Below are 20,105 nucleotides of genomic sequence, written 5' to 3'. Positions count from 1 at the left end.
TCGAGGTGATCCTAAAAGGGATTTGCAGCTGACCCTAAAGGGATTTCAGGCTGATTTTGAGGTTAATTTCGAGGTGATCCTAAAAGGGATTTAAAGCTGATCCTAAAAGGATTTAAAGCTGAGCCTAAAAGGGATTTAAAGCTGATCCTGAAGTTCATTTCGAGCTGATCCTAAAAGGGATTTAAGGCTGATTCTAAACTCAATTTAAAGCTGATTTTGAGGTTAATTTCGAGGTGATCCTAAACCTAATTTAAAGCTGATCCAGAAGGGATTTAAAGCTGATCCTAAACTGAATTTCGAGGTGATCCTAAAAGGGATTCAAAGCTGAGCCTAAAAGGGATTTAAAGCTGATCCTAAACTGAATTTCGAGGAGATCCTAAAAGGGATTCAAAGCTGAGCCTAAAAGGGATTTGAACCTGATCCTAAGAGGGATTTAAACCTGATCCTAAAAGGGATTTAAAGTTGATTTCGAAGTTAATTTCGAGCTGATCCTAAAGGGATTTCCAGCTGCTTTTGAGGTTAATTTCGAGCTGATCCTAAAAGGGATTTCCAGCTGCTTTTGAGGTTAATTTCGAGCTGATCCTAAAGGGATTTGAAGCTGATCCTGAAGTTCATTTCGAGGTGATCCTAAAAGGAATTTAAACCTGATCCTAAAAGGGATTTCAAGCTGATTTTGAAGTTACTTTCAAGGTGATCCTAAAAGGGATTTCAAGCTGATCCTAAAAGGGATTTAAACCTGATCCTAAAAGGGATTTCAAGCTGATTTTGAAGTTAATTTCGAGGTGATCCTAAAAGGGATTTAAACCTGATCCTAAAAGGGATTTAAAGCTGATCCTAAAAGGGATTTAAAGTTGATTTCGAAGTTAATTTCGAGGTGATCCTAAAGGGATTTCCAGCTGCTTTTGAAGTTAATTTCAAGCTGATCCTAAAGGGATTTCCAGCTGCTTTTGAGGTTAATTTCGAGGTGATCCTAAACCAGATTTAAAGCTGATCCTAAAAGGGATTTAAGGCTGATTCTAAACTCAATTTAAAGCTGATTTTGAGGTTAATTTCGAGGTGATCCTAAAAGGGATTTGAAGTTGATTTTGAAGTTAATTTCGAGGTGATCCTAAACCGGATTTAAAGCTGATCCTAAAAGGGATTCAAAGCTGAGCCTAAAAGGGATTTGAACCTGATCCTAAGAGGGATTTAAACCTGATCCTAAAAGGGATTTAAAGTTGATTTCGAAGTTAATTTCAAGCTGATCCTAAAAGGGATTTCCAGGTGATTTTGAGGTTAATTTCGAGCTGATCCTAAAGGGATTTCCAGCTGCTTTTGAGGTTAATTTCGAGCTGATCCTAAAGGGATTTAAAGCTGATTTTGAGGTTAATTTCGAGGTGATCCCGAGCTTTTTCCCAACCCTAAAATGGGTTTTTTCCCCCCAAATTTAGGATTACCACAAGATCATCAAGCAGCCGATGGACATGGGCACCATCAAGCGGCGCCTGGAGAACAATTACTACTGGGGCGCCGCCGAGTGCATGCAGGACTTCAACACCATGTTCACCAACTGCTACATCTACAACAAGGTGAGCCGGAAATAGCACAGAAATCGCACTGAAACACCCCGAAATATGCAGGGAAAATCCCGAAAAAATCCCCAAAAAATTAAAAAAAAAATGGAGGAAAAAGGTCGAAAAATAGCTGAAAAATTAAAAAAAAAGGGGAAAAAATCCCCCCCAAAAATGCAAAGAAATTCCAAAATGTTTAATGGAAATAGGAAAAAAATCTAAAAAAAACCTAAAAAAATTCACCAAAAAAAAAAAAAAAAAAAATCCAAAAAAATTTTAAAACATGGGAAAAATATGCAAAAAAAAATCCCAAAAATCTGAAAAATTTGAACAAATAGGAAAAAAAAATCCAGGGGAAAAAAAAATCTGAAACAATTTAAAAAATAGGAAAAATATGCAAAGAAAATTCCAAAAAAATCTGAAAAATTTAAAAAAAACGGGAAAAAAAATTCAAAAAAATGCCCTGCAAAAAAAAAAAAGGCCAAAAAAATCTGAAAAATTTAAAAGAATAGGAAAAAAAATTTTAAAAAAATTTAAAAAAGATTCCAAAAAAGTTTTTAAAAATAGGAAAAAAAAATAATTGGAAAATTTAAAAAAAATAGGAAAAAAGTTCCAGGAAAAAAAAATAAAAGAAATCCGAAAAATTTTAAAAAATAGGAAAAAAAAGGCAAAAAAAAAGTCCAAAAAAATCTGAAAAATTTATAAGAATAGGAAAAAAATTTTAAAAAATTAAAAAAAATCTAAAAAATTTTTAAAAAATAGGAAAAAAAGTCCAAAAAAGAAAGAAAATTGGAAAATTAAAAAAAAAGAACAAAAGTTCCAGAAAAAAAAAAATCTGAAAAATTTAAAAAAATAGGAAAAAAAATTTAAAAGAATTTTAAAAAATCTGAAAAAAATTAAAAAGAAATCCAGAAAATTTCAAAAAAATTCAAAAAAATTTCAAAAAAAATCCCAAAAAATTAAAAAAAAAAAAATTCTGAAAAAAATAAAAAAAAAATCCAAAAAAAATCCCCAAAAATTTCAAAAAAATTCAAAATAATTCCAAAAAAATTTCAAATAAATTTCAAAAAAATCCCCAAAAATTAAAAAAAAAATTCAAAAAAAATTCAAAAAAATTTCAAAAAAAATCCCCAAATAATCCCAAAAACATCCCAAAAAATTTCAAAAAAATCCAAAAAAATTCCCCAAAAAATCCCAAAAAAATCCTTAAAAATCCCCGAATTTTTGCTGTGTTTTTGCCGTTGGTAATTTGATTTTTTTGCCCGTTTTTTGCCCGTTTTTGGGTGTTTTCGGTGCCCCCCAGCCCACGGACGACATCGTGCTGATGGCGCAGACGCTGGAGAAGCTCTTCCTGCAGAAGGTGGCGCAGATGCCGCCCGACGAGCAGGAGCTGCTGCTGCCCCTGGCCAAGAACAGCCACAAGAAGGGCGCCGCCAGGGCCGCAGGTGCCAATTTGGGGCCAAAAACCGCGAGTTTGGGAAAAAATCCGGGATTTGGGGTGAAAAAAATGGGATTTTGGGAAAAAAAACCCGAAATTTGGGGGAAAAAACCCAAGTTTTGGGGTTAAAAATGTGATTTTTGGGGGAAAAAACCCCAAATTTTGGGAGCAAACAGGTGGATTTGGGTTGGAAAATCTGGATTTGGGGGAAAAAAGGGAATTTTGGGAAAAAAATGGAAATTTTGGGGGAAAAAAATGGGATTTTCGGGGGAAAAAATGGGATTTTTGGGAAAAACCCCAAAATTTGGGGAAAAAAATCTGAATTTTGGAGTCAAAGAGCTGGAAGTTGGGGGAAACAACCCAAATTTTGAGAGCAAACAGCTGGATTTGGGTAGAAAAGCATCAATTTTGAGAAAAAAAATGGGATTTTTGGGAATAAAAATGGGATTTTGGGGAAAAAACCCCCGAATTTTGGGTTAAAAATCTGATTTTTGGGGTCAAAAACCCCCAAATTTTGGGAGCAAACATCTGGATTTGGGTGGAACATCTGGAATTTGGGGGAAAAACAGCGATTTTGGGAAAAAAACCTGAATTTGGGGTGAAAAAAATGGCATTTTTGGGAAAAAAACGGCTTTTTTGGGGGTTAAAAACCTGAATTTTGGGGGAAAATAGCTGGAAGTTGGGGGAAAGAACCTAAATTTTGGGAGCAAACATCTGGATTTGGGTGGAACAGCTGGGATTTGGGGGAAAAAATGGAATTTTGGGGAAAAAATTGGAATTTTTGGGGAAAAAAACCCCGATTTTGGGTTAAAAATGTGATTTTTGGGGTTAAAAAACCCGAAATTTTGGGAGCAAACATCTGGATTTGGGTTGGAACATCTGGATTTGGGTTGGAACATCTGGATTTGGGTGAAAAAATGGAATTTTGGGAAAAAAATTGGAATTTTTGGGGGAAAAAATGGGATTTTGGGGTTAAAAATGGCTTTTTTGGGGTTAAAAATCTGATTTTTGGGGTCAAAAAATCCCGATTTTGGGAGCAAACATCTGGATTTGGGTGGGAACATCTGGATTTGGGTTGGAACATCTGGATTTGGGTGAAAAAAATGGAATTTTGGGAAAAAAATTGGAATTTTGGGAAAAAAAATGGGATTTTTGGGGAAAAAAACCCAATTTTGGGGCTAAAAACCTGAATTTTGGAGTAAAAACCCCCAAATTTTGGGAGCAAACATCTGGATTTGGGTTGGAACATCTGGATTTGGGTGGAACAGCTGGGATTTGGGGGAAAAAAACGGAATTTTGGGGGAAAATCTGGAATTTTAGGAAAAAAATGGGATTCTGGGGTTAAAAATGGCTTTTTTGGGGTTAAAAACCTGAATTTTGGGGGAAAACAAGCTGGGTTTGGGGGGAAAAAATCCCAAATTTTGGGTTGGAACATCTGGATTTGGGTTGGAACATCTGGATTTGGGTGAAAAAAATGGAATTTTGGGGAAAAACCTGGAAATTTTGGGGAAAAAAATGGGATTTTGGGGGGAAAACCCCGAATTTTGGGAGCAAACAGCTGGATTTGGGTTGGAACATCTGGATTTGAGTTGGAACAGCTGGATTTGGGGGAAAAAAAACGGAATTTTGGGGGAAAAATTGGAATTTTGGGGGGAAAAACCCCCGAAATTTGGGGAAAAAACCCCCAATTTTGGGGTTAAAAGTTCGGATTTATGGGAGAAAACCGGCTGGGTTTGGGGAAAAACACCCAAGTTTTGGGAGCGAACATCTGGATTTGGGTTGGAACATCTGGATTAGGGGAAAACAGCTGGAATTTGGGGGGAAAAAACGGAATTTTGGGGGACAATCTGGAATTTTGGGGGAAAAAAATGGGATTCTGGGGTTAAAAATGGCTTTTTTGGATTAAAAATCCTGAATTTTGGGGGAAAACCTGTTGGGTTTGGGGGAAAAATCCCAAATTTTGGGTTGGAACATCTGGATTTGGGTGGAACATCTGGATTTGGGTGAAAAACCTGGAATTTTGGGAAAAAAAATCGGAATTTTTGGGGAAAAAAATGGGATTTTTGGGAAAAAAACCCAATTTTGGGGCTAAAAACCTGAATTTTGGAGTAAAAACCCCCAAATTTTGGGAGCAAACATCTGGATTTGGGTTGGAACATCTGGATTCGGGTGGAACAGCTGGAATTTTGGGGGGGAAAATCTGGAATTTTGGGGGAAAAAAACCGGGATTTTTGGGAAAAAATGGGAATTTTGGGGCTAAAAACCCCCAAATTTTGGAGTAAAAGAGCTGGAAACTGGGTAAAAAACCCCAAATTTTGGGAGCAAACAGCTGGATTTGGGTGGGAACATCTGGAATTTGGGCTGAAAAACCTGGATTTGGGGAAAAAATCTGGAATTTGGGGAAAAAATCCGGAATTTTGGGGTCAAACGTCTGGGGTTTGGGGTGAAAGCCGAGGAGCAGGAGCTGCTGCTGCCCCTGGCCAAGAACAGCCACAAGAAGGGCGCCGCCAGGGCCGCAGGTGCCACTTTGGGGCCAAAAACCGCGAGTTTGGGAAAAAAAATGGCATTTTTGGGGGAAAAAATGGGATTTTTGGGAAAAAAAACGGCTTTTTTGGGGATTAAAAAGCTGAATTTTGGGGGAAAATAGCTGGAAGTTGGGGGGAAAATGCCAAATTTTGGGAGCAAACATCTGGATTTGGGTGGGAACATCTGGAATTTGGGGAAAAAAGGGGAATTTTGGGGAAAAAATGGAATTTTGGGGAAAAAAATGGGATTTTGGGGCTAAAAAACCCAATTTTGGGGTTGAAAGCCTGAATTTCGGAGTAAAAGAGCTGGAAGTTGGGTAAAAAACCCCAAATTTTGGGTTGGAACATCTGGATTTGGGTGGAACAGCTGGGATTTGGGGGAAAAAAACGGAATTTTGGGAAAAAATCTGGAATTTTGGGGGAAAAAATGGAATTTTTGGGAAAAAAATGAGATTTTGGGGTTAAAAACCCCGAATTTTGGGGTTAAAAACTCCCAGATTTGGGTTAAAAAATCCCAGATTTTGAGAGCAAACATCTGGATTTGGGTTGGAACAGCTGGATTTGGGGTGGAACAGCTGGAATTTTGGGGAAAAAAGTGGAATTTTGGGGTAAAACATCTGGAATTTGGGGTTGAAAGCCAACGAGCTGCTGCTGCCCCTGGCCAAGAACAGCCACAAGAAGGGCGCCGCCAGGGCCGCAGGTGCGAATTTGGGGTGAAAAACCGCGAGTTTGGGAAAAAATCCGGGATTTGGGGTGAAAAAAATGGGATTTTTGGGGGGAAAAAATGGGATTTTGGGAAAAAAACCCCGAATTTTGGGGAAAAAAATGGGGGTTTTGGGGCTAAAAAGCTGAATTTTAGAGTAAAAACCCCCAAGTTTTGGGAGCAAACATCTGGATTTGGGTGGAACATCTGGAATTTGGGGAAAAAAAATGGAATTTTTGGAAAAAAAACCCCAATTTTGGGAAAAAAAACCCGAATTTTGGGGGAAAAATTGAGAATTTTGGCATTAAAAGTCCGGATTTATGGGGGAAAACATCTGGATTTGGGGTAAGAAACCCTAAATTTTGGGAGCAAACAGCTGGATTTGGGTGGAACAGCTGGATTTGGGTTGGAACAGCTGGGATTTGGGGGAAAAAACGGAATTTTGGGAAAAAAATTGGAATTTTTGGGGAAAAATGGGATTTTGGGGTTAGAAATGGTTTTTTTGGGGTTAAAAACCTGAATTTTGGGGGAAAACAAGCTGGGTTTGGGGGGAAAAATCCCAAATTTTGGGTGGAACATCTGGATTTGGGTTGGAACATCTGGATTTGGGTGAAAAAAATGGAATTTTGGGGAAAAAAAATGGAATTTTTGGGAAAAAAAATTGGAATTTTTGGGAAAAAAACCCCAATTTTGGGGCTAAAAACCTGAATTTTGGAATAAAAACCCCCAAATTTTGGGAGCAAGCAGCTGGATTTGGGTGGGAACATCTGGATTTGGGTGGGAACATCTGGATTTGGGTGAAAAAAATGGAATTTTGGGGAAAAAAATTGGAATTTTTGGGGGAAAAAAGGGGATTTTTGGGAAAAAAACCCAATTTTGGGGCTAAAAACCTGAATTTTGGAGTAAAAACCCCCAAATTTTGGGAGCAAACATCTGGATTTGGATGGAACAGCTGGAATTTGGGGGGAAAAAATGGAATTTTGAGAAAAAAATTGGAATTTTTGGGGGAAAAAATGGAATTTTGGGGTTAAAAATGGCTTTTTTGGGGTTAAAAACCTGAATTTTGGGGGAAAACAAGCTGGGTTTGGGGGCAAAAAATCCCAAATTTTGGGTTGGAACATCTGGATTTGGGGTGGAACATCTGGATTTGGGTGAAAAACCTGGAATTTTGGGGAAAAAATTGGAATTTTGGGGGGAAAAAATGGAATTTTTGGGAAAAAAAGGGGAATTTTGGGGCAAAAGAGCTGGAAGTTGGGGGGGAAAGCTCAAATTTTGGGAGCAAACAGCTGGATTTGGGTGAAAAAAACGGAATTTTGGAGAAAAATCTGGGATTTGGGGTGAAAAAAATGGGATTTTGGGCAAAAAACCGCAATTTTGGGGTTAAAAACCTGAATTTTGGAGTAAAAGAGCTGGAAATTGGGGGAAAAATCCCAAATTTTGGGAGCAAACATCTGGATTTGGGTTGGAACAGCTGGATTTGGGTGGAACAGCTGGATTTAGGAAAAAAAACCCGGAATTTTTGGGGAAAAATCTGGAATTTTTGGGAAAAAATGGGGAATTTTGGGACTAAAAACCCCCACATTTTGGAGCAAAAGAGCTGGAAGTTGGGGGGAAAAGCTCAAATTTTGGGAGCAAACATCTGGATTTGGTTGGAACATCTGGATTTGGGTGAAAAAATGGAATTTTGGAGAAAAATCTGAGTTTCTGTGGAAAAATCTGGATTTTGGAGGCTAAAAATCTGAATTCTGGGGTTAAAAATCCTGAATTATGGGGGAAAACCGGCTGGGTTTTGGGGAAAAACCCCCAAATTTTGGGAGCAAACATCTGGATTTGGGTCACAGCAGCTGGATTTGGGTCACAGCAGCTGGATTTGGAAGGGAGCAGTTGGATTTTGGGGGAAAATTGCGAAGTTTGGGGTTAAAACCAGCTGGAGTTTGGAGGCGTAACATCTGGAATTTCTGGCGTAGAAAACAGCTGGATCCTTGGGAGAAAGCAGCTGAAATTTGGGATGAAAACAGCTGGAATTTGGGGGGAAGCGGAATTTGGGGGTAAAAAATAGCTGGAGTTTGGGGTAAAAAACAGCTGGAATTTTGGGGAAAAAACAGGTGGAATTTGAGGGGAAAAACAGCTGGAATTTGGTGGGAAAACATCTGGGATTTTGGGGTTAAAACAGGTGGATTTTGGGGTAAAACAGCTGGAATTTGGGTAAAAAAAACCGAAATTTTGGGAGCAAACAGCTGGATTTGGGTGGAACAGCTGGATTTGGGTGGAAAAAGCAGAATTTGGGGGAAAAAAAGCGGATTTTGGGGTTCAAAACCTGATTTTTGGGGTCAAAACTGGCTGGAATTTTGGGGGGAAACAGCTGGAATTTGGGGGGCAAACAGCTGGAATTTGGGGGGGGAAGAACAGCTGGAATTTCGGGTGGAAAAATGGAATTTTGGGGAAAAAACCAGAATTTTGGGGGAAAAAGTCAGAAGTTTTGGGGTTAAAACGGTGGATTTTGGGGTAAAACATCTGGAATTCGGGGAAAAAAAACCCAGACTTTTTGGGGAAAAATCTGGAATTTTTGGGAAAAAAATCCTGATTTTGGGGGAAAAACCTGCTGGAGTTGGGGGGAAAAAACAGCTGGAATTTGGGGGGAAACAGCTGGAATTTGGGGGAAAAAACAGCTGGAATTTGGGGAAAAAACAGCTGGAGTTTGGGGTGAAAACAGCTGGAATTTGGGGAAAAAACCTGGAAATTTTGGGGGAAAAAAGTGCTGAAGTTTGGGGGAAAACAGCTGGAATTCAGGGGAGAAAACAGCTGGAATTTGGGGGGAGAAAACAGCTGGAATTTTGGGGGGAAACAGCTGGAATTTGGGGTGAAAACAGCTGGAATTTGGGTGAAAAAACAGCTGGAATTCAGGGGAGAAAACAGCTGGAATTTTGGGGGAAAACAGCTGGAATTTGGGGGTAAAAAACAGCTGGAATTTTGTGGGCAAACAGCTGGAATTTGGGGGAAAAACAGCTGGAAATCAGGGGAGAAAACAGCTGGAATTTTGGGGGGAAACAGCTGGATTTGGGAGTAGAAAACAGCTGGAATTTGGGGAAAAACATCTGGAATTTGGGAGAAAACAGCTGGAATTTGGGGGGATAAAACTGCTGGAATTCAGGGGAGAAAACAGCTGGAATTTGGGGGCAAAACAGCTGGAATTTGGGGGAAACTGCTGGAATTCAGGGGAGAAAACAGCTGGAATTTGGGGGAAAAGAGCTGGAATTCTTGGGGGAAAACACCTGGATTTTGGGGGTAAAAACAGCTGGAATTTGGGGTAGAAAACAGCTGGAATTCAGGGGAGAAAACAGCTGGAATTTGGGGGGGAAAAACCTGGAATTTGGGGTAAAAAAGCTGGAATTTGGGGGGAAAACAGCTGGAATTTGGGGGAGAAAACAGCTGGAATTTGGGGGAAAACAGCTAGATTTGGGGGTAGAAAACAGCTGGATTTGGGGGTAGAAAACAGCTGGAATTCGGGGTGAAAAACAGCTGGAATTTTGGGGGGGAAACAGCTGGAATTTTGGGGGAAACAGCTGGAATTTTGGGGGAAACAGCTGGAATTTGGGGTTAAAACAGCTGGATTTGGGAGTAGAAAACAGCTGGAATTCGGGGGGAAAACAGCTGGAATTTGAGGGGAAAAAAAACCCAGAATTTTAGGAAAAAGTGGAATTTTGGGGTGAAAAAAAGGGGATTTTGGGGTTAAAATAGCAGGAATTTGGGATAGAACATCTGGAATTTGGGATAAAAGCCTGGAAGTTTTGGGATCCCAAGGATTTCCCCTCTTCCCCAGCCCTGCTGGCGGGTCTGAGCGGCGCGGCCCAGCAGGTCCCGGCCGTCACCTCGGCGTCCCTTGGGGTGTCCCCAAATCCCTTTTCCCAGGTTCTTTGTGTCCCCAAATCCCTTTTCCTCACATTTTCATGTCCCCAAATCCCTTTTCCCACAATTTTTATCTCCCAAAATCCCTTTTTTCCACCTTTCCCCTTCCATTTTCCGGACCCTAACCCCGTTTTTTCCGGGGTTTTTTTCCTCTCGCCCCAACTTTTAGGATCCAAAAGGATTTTTTTTCCCAATCCCAAAGAATTTTCCCCTTTTTCCCTCTTCCCCAGCCCTGCTGGCGGGTCTGAGCGGCGCGGCCCAGCAGGTCCCGGCCGTCACCTCGGCGTCCCTTGGGGTGTCCCCAAATCCCTTTTCCCAGGATTTTTGTGTCCCCAAATCCCATTTTCCCATATTTTGCGTCCTTTAGGACGTCCCAAATCCCTTTTTTCCAGGTTTTTTATGTTCTCAAATCCCTTTTCCCATTTCCAGTTCAATTTTCCAGGTTTTTTGTGCTCTTTTAAGGATCCCAAACCCCTTTTCCCGGGATTTTCCTTCCATTTTCGGGACCCTAACCCCGTTTTTTCCGGGGTTTTTTTCCTCTCGCTCCATTTTTTGGGATCCCATGGGATAACTCCCCTCATTCCGATGGATTTTCCAAGGATTTTCCCTCTTCCCCAGCCCTGCTGGCGGGTCTGAGCGGCGCGGCCCAGCAGGTCCCGGCCGTCTCCTCGGCGTCCCTTGGGGTGTCCCCAAATCCCTTTTCCCAGGATTTTTGTGTCCCTAAATCCCTTTCTCCAGGATTTTCCTGTCCCCAAATCCCTTTTCCCAGGATTTTCCTGTCCCCAAATCCCTTTTCCCAGGACTTTTATGTCCCCAAATCCCTTTTCCCAGGTTCTTTGTGTCCCCAAATCCCTTGTCCCACAATTTTTATGTCCCCAAATCCCTTTTCCCGGGACTTTTGTGTCCTCAAATCCCTTTTCCCAGATTTTCTGTGTCCTTTCAGAGATTCCAAATCCCTTTTCCCAAGACTTTTATGTCCCCAAATCCCTTTTCCCACAATTTTTGTGTCCCCAAATCCCTTTTCCCACGATTTTCCTGTCCCCAAATCCCTTTTCCCAGGACTTTCATGTCCCCAAATCCCTTTTCCCAGGATTTTCATGTCCCCAAATCCCTTTTCCCAGATGTTTTGTGTCTCTCAGCCCATTTTTCCCAGGATTTTCATGTCCCCAAATACCTTTTCCCAGGATTTTCGTGTCCCCAAATCCCTTTCTCTAGCCTTTTTATGTCCCCAAATCCCTTTCTCCAGGATTTTTGTGTCCCCAAATCCCTTTTCCCACAATTTTTATCTCCAAAATCCCTTTTTTCCACCTTTTCCCTTCCATTTTCGGGACCCTAACCCCGTTTTTTCCGGGGTTTTTTTCCTCTCACCCCAACTTTTAGGATCCAAAAGGATTTTTTTTCCCAATCCCAAACATTTTTCCCATTTTTCCCTCTTCCCCAGCTCTCCTGGCGGGTCTGAGCGGCGCGGCCCAGCAGGTCCCGGCCGTCTCCTCGGCGTCCCTTGGGGTGTCCCCAAATCCCTTTTCCCAGATTTTCTGTGTCCTTTCAGAGATCCCAAATCCCTTTTCCCAGGACTTTCATGTCCCCAAATCCCTTTTCCTAGGATTTTTGTGTCCCCAAATCCCTTTTCCCAGGATTTTTGTGTCCCCAAATCCCTTTCTCCAGGATTTTCCTGTCCCCAAATCCCTTTTCCCAGGATTTTTATGTCCCCAAATCCCTTTTCCCACATTTTTTATGTCCCCAAATCCCTTTTCCCAGGTTCTTTGTGTCCCCAAATCCCTTTTCCCACAATTTTCATGTCTTTAAATCCCTTTTTTCCAGCTTTCCCCTTCCATTTTCGGGACCCTAACCCCGTTTTTTCCGGGGTTTTTTTCCTCTCGCTCCATTTTTTGGGATCCCATGGGATAACTCCCCTCATTCCGATGGATTTTCCAAGGATTTTCCCTCTTTCCCCAGCTCTCCTGGCGGGCCTGAGCGGCGCGGCCCAGCAGGTCCCGGCCGTCTCGTCGCTCTCCCAAGGCTCGTCCGCCTTCGGCGCCGAGATCCCGACCACCATCGTCAACATCCCGCACGCCTCGGTGATCGCGGCGCCGATCCTGAAACCCCTGCAGCACCCCGGCAACCCCAACCACCCCGGCAACCCCGGCAACCCCGGCGGCCACCCCGGCAACCCCGGCGGCAACCCCGGCGTGCTGGCGGCTCCCGCGCCCACCCAGCCCGTGGCCAAGGTGAGGGGGTTTGGGGGGGATTTGGGGGTTTTTTTGGGGTTTTGGGGGGGTTTCGGGGGCATTTGGGGTTTTTTTGGGGAGATTTGGGGGGTTTTGGGGTTTTTTTTGGGGGGGGATTTGGGGTTTTTTATGGGGGATTTGGGGTTTTTCGGGTTTTTTGGGGGGATTTTGGGGTTTTTTTGGGGGGGTTTGGGGTTTTTTGGGGGGCTTTTGGGAGGTTTGGGGTTTTTTGGGGGGGATTTGGGGGTTTTTGGGGGGCTTTTGGGAGGTTTGGGGTTTTTTGGGGGGGATTTGGGGGTTTTTATGGGGGGTTTGGGGTTTTTTTTGGAGGGTTTTGGGGGGGATTTGGGGGTTTTTGGGGGGTTTTGGGGTTTTGGGGGTTTTTTATGGGGGGTTTTGGGGGGATTTGGGGTTTTTGGGGGGGTTTGGGGGTTTTTTGGGGGGGGGGTTGGGGTTTTTTTGGGTGGATTTTGGGGGGGATTTGGGGGGTTTTGGGGTTTTTTTGGGGGGGTTTTGGGGTTTTGGGTGGATTTTGGGGTTTTTTGGGGGGCTTTGGGGTTTTTTTTGGGGGGTGTTGGGGTTTTGGGTGGATTTTGGGGGGATTTGGGTTTTTTGGGGGGTTGGGGGTTTTTCTGGGGGGATTTGGGTTTTTTGGGGCGGTTGGGGGTTTTTTGGGGGGGTTTTGGGGTGGTGGGATTCGGGATTTTTGGCATTTGGGGTGGTGGGATTTGGGAATTTTGGGGTTTGGGGTGGTGGGATTTGGGAATTTTGGCGTTTTGCACATATTTTGCTCCTAAATGAAGATTTTTTACTCCCAAAATGGGATTTTGGGTTCCTAAAATGGAATTTTTTGCCCCTAAAATGGGATTTTTGACTCCAAAAACGCGATTCCGACCCACCGGAACCACCCCAAAACCCCCCAAACCTTTCCCCCTTCCCCCAGAAAAAGGGCGTCAAGCGGAAAGCCGACACCACCACCCCCACCACCACGGCCATCATCGCCACCAGCGGCGGCGAGTCCTCCCCTTCCGCCGCCGAGAACCCCAAAGCCGCCAAGATCCCGGCGCGGCGCGAGAGCGGCCGGCCCATCAAACCGCCCCGCAAGGACCTCCCCGACTCCCAGCAGCACCAAACGTCCAAGAAAGGGAAGCTCTCCGAGCAGCTCAAGTACTGCAACGGCATCCTGAAGGAGCTGCTCTCCAAGAAGCACGCCGCCTACGCCTGGCCCTTCTACAAGCCCGTCGACGCCTCGGCGCTCGGCCTCCACGACTACCACGAGATCATCAAGCACCCCATGGATCTCAGCACCATCAAGGTCGGGCTCCGGGGAGATTTGGGGATTTTTTGGGGATTTTTTCGGGCTTTTTAGGATTTTTCTTGGATTTTTTGGGATTTTTTAGAGATTCGTTGCGTTTTTGAGTCAAAAAGTTGAGGTTTCAAGAGATTCGTTGACTCTTCAATGACTCTGTTGACCATTCCGAGACCCCATTGACCATCTCATGACCCCATTGACCGTCTCATGACCCCGTTGACTCCATGACCCTTCCATGACCATGTTGACCCTTCCATGACCCCGTTGACCCTTTCATGACCCCGTTGACTCCTCCATGATCTCATTGACCTTTCCATGACCCTGTTGACTCTTCCATGACCCCATTGACTCCTCCATGACCCCATTGACCGTTCCATGACCCCGTTGACTTCTCCATGACCCCATTGACCTTCCATGACCCCATTGACTATCTCATGACCCCATTGACCCTTCCATGACCCCGTTGACCCTTCCATGCCCCCGTTGACCCTTCCATGACCCCGTTGACCCTTCCATGCCCCCGTTGACCCTTCCATGACCCTGTAACTCCACGACTACCACGAGATCATCAAGCACCCCATGGATCTCGGCACCATCAAGGTCGGGCTCCGGGGAGATTTGGGGATTTTTTGGGATTTTTTGGGATTTTTTTTGGGATTTCTTTTGGGATTTCTTTGGGTTTTGTTGGGTTTTTGGGTCAAAAAGTTGAGGTTTCAAGAGATTCGTTGACTCTTCGATGACTTTGTTGAGTGTTCCATGATCCCGTTGACCATCTCATGACCCCATTGACCTTCCATGACCATTCCATAACCCCGTTGACCCTTCCATGAATCCATTGTCCCTTCCACGACCATGTTGACCATTCCATGACCCCGTTGACTCTTCCATGGCCATTTCATGACCCCACTGATTCTTCCATGGTCCCATTGATCCTTTCATGACCCCGTTGACCCTTCCATGGCCCTGCTGACCCTTCCATGACCCTGTTGACCATTCCATGACCCTTCCATGACCCCGTTGACTCTTCCATGCCCCCGTTGACCCTTCCACGCCCCCGTTGACCCTTCCATGACCCTGTTGACCCTTCCATGACCCCGTTGACTGTTCCATGACCCTTCCACATCCCCGTTGACCCTTCCATGACCCTTCCATGACCCTGTTGACCGTTCCATGACCCCGTTGACTCCTCCATGACCCCATTGACCCTTCCATGCCCCCGTTGACCCTTCCATGACCCCGTTGACCCTTCCATGACCGTGTTGACCCTTCCATGACCGTGTTGCCCCTTCCACAATCACGTTGACTCTTCCACGATCTCATTGACCCTTCCACGACCCGGTTGACCCTTCCATGACCTGGTTGACTCTTCCACGACCCCATTGATTCTTCCATGACCATTTTGACTTTTCCATGACCCCGTTGACCCTTCCATGACCCTTTTGACCCTTCCATGACCCCATTGACTCTTCCATGACCCCATTGACCTTCCATGACCCCATTGACTCTTCCATGACCCCATTGACCCTTCCATGATGGTGTTGACCCTTCCATGACCCCGTTGACAATTCTATGGCCTTCTCATGACCCCATTGACTCTTCCATGACCTCATTGACCATCTCATGACCGCGTTGACCCTTCCATGATCCCATTGACCCTTCCATGCCCCCGTTGACCCTTCCATGATCCCATTGACCCTTCCATGCCCCCGTTGACCCTTCCATGACCCCATTGACCCTTCCATGACCCTTCCATGACCCTGTATACCCTTCCATGCCCCCGTTGACCCTTCCATGACCCCATTGACCCTTCCATGACCCTTCCATGACCCTGTATACCCTTCCATGACCCCGTTGACCTTTCCATGACCGTCTTGAGCATTCCATGACCCTTCCATAACTTTGTTGACCCTTCCATGACCCCGTTGACCCTTCCATGACGTCATTGATCATCTCATGACTCTGTTGACCCTTCCATGACCGTGTTGACCCTTCCATGACTCTTCCATGACCCCGTTGACCCTTCCATGACCTCATTGACACTTCCATGACCCTGTTGACCCTTCCATGAATCCGTTGGCCCTTCCATGACTCCATTGACTCTTCCATGACCCCGTTGACCCTTCCATGACCCTTCCATGACCCCATTGACCCTTCCATGAGTCCATTGACCCTTCCATGACCTCATTGACCCTTCCATGACCCCGTTGACTGTTCCATGACCCTTCCACATCCCCGTTGACCCTTCCATGACCCTTCCATGACCCCATTGACCATCTCATGATCCCATTGACTCTTCCATGACCCTTCCATGACCCCGTTGACCCTTCCATGACTCCATTGACCCTTCCACAATCGTGTCGACCCTTCCATGACCGTGTTGACCCTTCCATGACGCTGTTGACTCTTCCATGACCCCGTTGACCTTCCATGATCTCATTGACCATCTCATGACCCCGTTGACCCTTCCATGACCCTTCCATGACCCCATTGTCCCTTCCACGACCATGTTGACCATTCCATGACCCCGTTGACTCTTCTATGGCCATCTCATGACCCCATTGACTCTTCCATGACCTCATTGACCATCTCATGACTGCGTTGACCCTTCCATGATCCCATTGACCCTTCCATGACCCCGTTGACCCTTCCATGACCCGGTTGACTCTTCCACGACCCCATTGATTCTTCCATGACCATTTTGACTCTTCCATGACCCCGTTGACCCTTCCATGGCCCCGTTGACCCTTCCATGAATCCGTTGACCCTTCCATGCCCCCGTTGACCCTTCCATGATGGTGTTGACCCTTCCATGACCGTGTTGCCCCTTCCACAATCATGTTGACTCTTCCACGATCCCATTGACCCTTCCATGACCCCGTTGACTGTTCCATGACCCTTCCACATCCCCGTTGACCCTTCCATGGCCCTTCCATGACCCCATTGACCATCTCATGATCCCATTGACTCTTCCATGACCCTTCCATGACCCCGTTGACCTTCCATGACTCTTCCATGACCCTGTTGACCCTTCCATGACCCCGTTGACCCTTCCATGACCCCGTTGACCCTTCCATGACCCTGTTGACCCTTCCATGACCCCATTGACCATTCCATGACCCTTCCATGACCCCGTTGACTCTTCCATGCCCCCGTTGACCCTTCCATGACCCTGTTGACCATTCCATGATCCTTCCACGCCCCCGTTGACCGTTCCATGACCCCATTGACCCTTCCATGACCCCGTTGACCCTTCCATGAATCCATTGACCCTTCCATGACCCCGTTGACCCTTCCATGACCGTGTTGCCCCTTCCACAATCACGTTGACTCTTCCACGATCTCATTGACCCTTCCACGACCCGGTTGACCCTTCCATGACCCGGTTGACTCTTCCACGACCCCATTGATTCTTCCATGACCATTTTGACTTTTCCATGACCCCGTTGACCCTTCCATGCCCCCGTTGACCCTTCCACGCCCCCGTTGACCCTTCCATGACCCTGTTGACCTTCCATGACCCTTCCATGCCCCCGTTGACCCTTCCATGCCCCCGTTGACTCTTCCATGCCCCCATTGACCATTCCATGACCCTGTTGACTCTTCCATGCCCCCATTGACCATTCCATGCCCCCGTTGACCATTCCATGATCCTTCCACGCCCCCGTTGACCGTTCCATGACCCCGTTGACCCTTCCAAGACCCCGTTGACCGTTCCATGACCCCGTTGACCCTTCCACGCCCCCGTTGACCGTTCCATGATCCCGTTGACCCTTCCATGCCCCCGTTGACCCTTCCACGCCCCCGTTGCCCCTTCCCCGCCCCCGTTGCCCCGGGCGCGTCCCTCCGAGCCGTTGTGTCCCGCAGCGGAAGATGGAGAACCGGGAATACCGCGACGCGCAGGAGTTCGCCGCCGACGTGCGGTTGATGTTCTCCAACTGCTACAAGTACAACCCGCCCGACCACGACGTGGTGGCCATGGCCAGGAAGCTGCAGGTGCGAGCCCGGCGTTCCCGAAAAAAAAAACCGGGAATTCTCGCTGGGAAATCCGGGAATTGTCACTCGGAATTTTGGGATTTTTGAGATCGGAATTTGGGAATTGTCGCTGGGAAATTTGGGAATTCTCACGCGGAATTTTGGGGCTTTTGAGATGGGAATTTGGGAATTCTCGCTCGGAAATTTGGGAATTCTCAGTGGGAAATTTGGGATTTTCAAGCTCAGAATTCGGGATTTTCGAGATGGGAATTTTGGGAATTCTTGCTCAGAAATTCGGGATTTTCGAGATGGGAATTTGGGATTTTCAAGCTCGGAATTTGGGATTTTCGAGACGGGAATTTGGGAATTCCTGGTGGGAAATTTGGGAATTCTCGCTCGGAAATTTGGGATTTTTGAGATGGGAATTTTGGGAATTCTTGATCAGAAATTCGGGATTTTCGAGCTGGGAATTTGGGGGATTCTCGCTCGGAATTTGGGATTTTTGAGATGGGAATTTGGGAATTCCTGGTGGGAAATTTGGGAATTCTCACGCAGATATTTGGGGATTTTCGAGATGGGAATTTGGGATTTTCGAGATGGGAATTTGGGATTTTCGAGATGGGAATTTGGGAATTGTCGCTCGGAAATTTGGGAATTGTCTCTCAGAAATTTGGGATTTCCGAGATGGGAATTTGGGATTTTCGAGCTGGGAATTTGGGATTTTCAAGATGGGAATTTTGGGATTTTCGAGATGGGAATTTGGGAATTCTTGCTGGGAAATTTGGGAATTCTTGCTTGGAGTTTGGGGAATTCTGGCTCGGAAATTCAGGAATTCCGGCTCGGAATTTTGGGAATTCTCGCTTGGAAATTTGGGAATTCTCACGCAGATATTTGGGGATTTTCGAGATGGGAATTTGGGATTTTCGAGATGGGAATTTGGGGATTGTCGCTTGGAAATTTGGGAATTCTCGGTGGGAAATTTGGGATTTTCAAGCTCAGAATTCGGGATTTTCGAGCTGGGAATTTGGGAATTCCCGGTGGGAAATTTGGGAAGTCACGCTCGGAAATTCAGGATTTTTGAGATGGGAATTTGGGAATTCTCGCTCGGAAGTTTGGGATTTTCGAGCTGGGAATTTGGGATTTTTGAGATGGGAATTTGGGATTTTCGAGCTGGGAATTTGGGAATTTTGAGATGGAAATTTGGGAATTCTCGCTCAGAAATTCGGGGATTATCACTCGGAGTTTTGGGAATTCTTGCTCGGAAATTCGGGATTTTTGAGATGGGAATTTGGGAATTCTCGCTGGGAAATTTGGGATTTTCGAGATGGGAATTTGGGAATTCCTGGTGGGAAATTTGGGAATTCTCGCTCGGAAATTTGGGATTTTTGAGATGGGAATTTGGGGATTCTCAGTGGGAAATTTGGGGAATTCTTGCTCGGAAATTCAGGGAATTGTCGCTCAGAATTTGGGGTTTTCGAGATGGGAATTTGGGAATTCCTGGTCGGAAATTCGGGATTTTCGCGATGGGAATTTGGGATTTTTGAGATGGGAATTTGGGAATTCTCGCTTGGAAATTTGGGAATTCTCGGTGGGAAATTTGGGATTTTCAAGCTCAGAATTCGGGATTTTCGAGCTGGGAATTTGGGAATTCCTGGTGGGAAATTTAGGAATTCTCGCTCGGAAATTTGGGATTTTTGAGATGGGAATTTGGGGATTCTCGCTCGGAAGTTTGGGATTTTCGGGATGGGAATTTGGGAATTCTTGATCGGAAATTTGGGAATTTTCGTTGGGTAAATTGGGGAATTCTCTCTTGGAATTTTGGAAATTCTCGCTCGGAAATTTGGGAATTCTCGCTCGGAAATTCGGGATTTTCAAGCTCGGAGTTTGGGATTTTTGAGATGGGAATTTGGGAATTCTCGCTCGGAAATTTGGGGATTCTCGCTCGGAAATTTGGGATTTTCGAGATGGGAATTTGGGATTTTCTTAATGGGAATTTGGGGATTCTCAGTGGGAAATTCGGGGAATTCTTGCTCGGAAATTCAGGGAATTGTCGCTCGGAAATTTGGGATTTTTGAGATGGGAATTTGGGGAATTATCGCTCGGAATTTTGGGAATTCTTGCTGGGAAATTTGGGATTTTCGAGATGGGAATTTGGGAATTTTCGCTCGGAATTTTGGGAAATCTTGCTCAGAAATTTGGGAATTCTCACGCAGATATTTGGGAATTCTCGTTCGGAAGTTTGGGATTTTCTAGATGGGAATTTGGGATTTTTGAGATGGGAATTTGGGAATTCTCGCTGGGAAATTCGGGAATTTCGAGACGGGAATTTGGGAATTCCTGGTTGGAAATTCGGGATTTTCGAGCTGGGAAATTCGGGATTTTCGAGATGGGAATTTGGGAATTGTCGCTCGGAAGTTTGGGAATTCTTGCTCGGGAATTTGGGATTTTCGAGCTGGGAATTTGGGAATTTT

General features: G+C 45.1%; 1 protein-coding gene across 1 annotated transcript in view; it reads left to right on the top strand.

The window, feature by feature from the left end:
* The window catches only part of LOC119696546 (bromodomain-containing protein 2-like), a 32,208-nt gene extending 14,466 nt beyond the window's left edge, over positions 1 to 17,742 (top strand). Inside the window, exons 3-7 of the mRNA XM_038126288.1 lie at positions 1,431 to 1,568; positions 2,854 to 2,995; positions 12,079 to 12,350; positions 13,294 to 13,665; positions 17,527 to 17,742. Coding sequence (XP_037982216.1) covers positions 1,431 to 1,568; positions 2,854 to 2,995; positions 12,079 to 12,350; positions 13,294 to 13,665; positions 17,527 to 17,742 — 1,140 coding nt within the window. The remainder of the gene's footprint in view (positions 1 to 1,430; positions 1,569 to 2,853; positions 2,996 to 12,078; positions 12,351 to 13,293; positions 13,666 to 17,526) is intronic.
* The last annotated feature ends 2,363 nt before the right edge of the window (positions 17,743 to 20,105 follow it).

This window comes from Motacilla alba, unplaced genomic scaffold (genome assembly GCF_015832195.1).
Source record: "Motacilla alba alba isolate MOTALB_02 unplaced genomic scaffold, Motacilla_alba_V1.0_pri HiC_scaffold_34, whole genome shotgun sequence".
In the NCBI taxonomy this organism is placed as follows: domain Eukaryota; kingdom Metazoa; phylum Chordata; class Aves; order Passeriformes; family Motacillidae; genus Motacilla; species Motacilla alba.
This window is presented reverse-complemented; position numbering and strand designations above follow the sequence as displayed.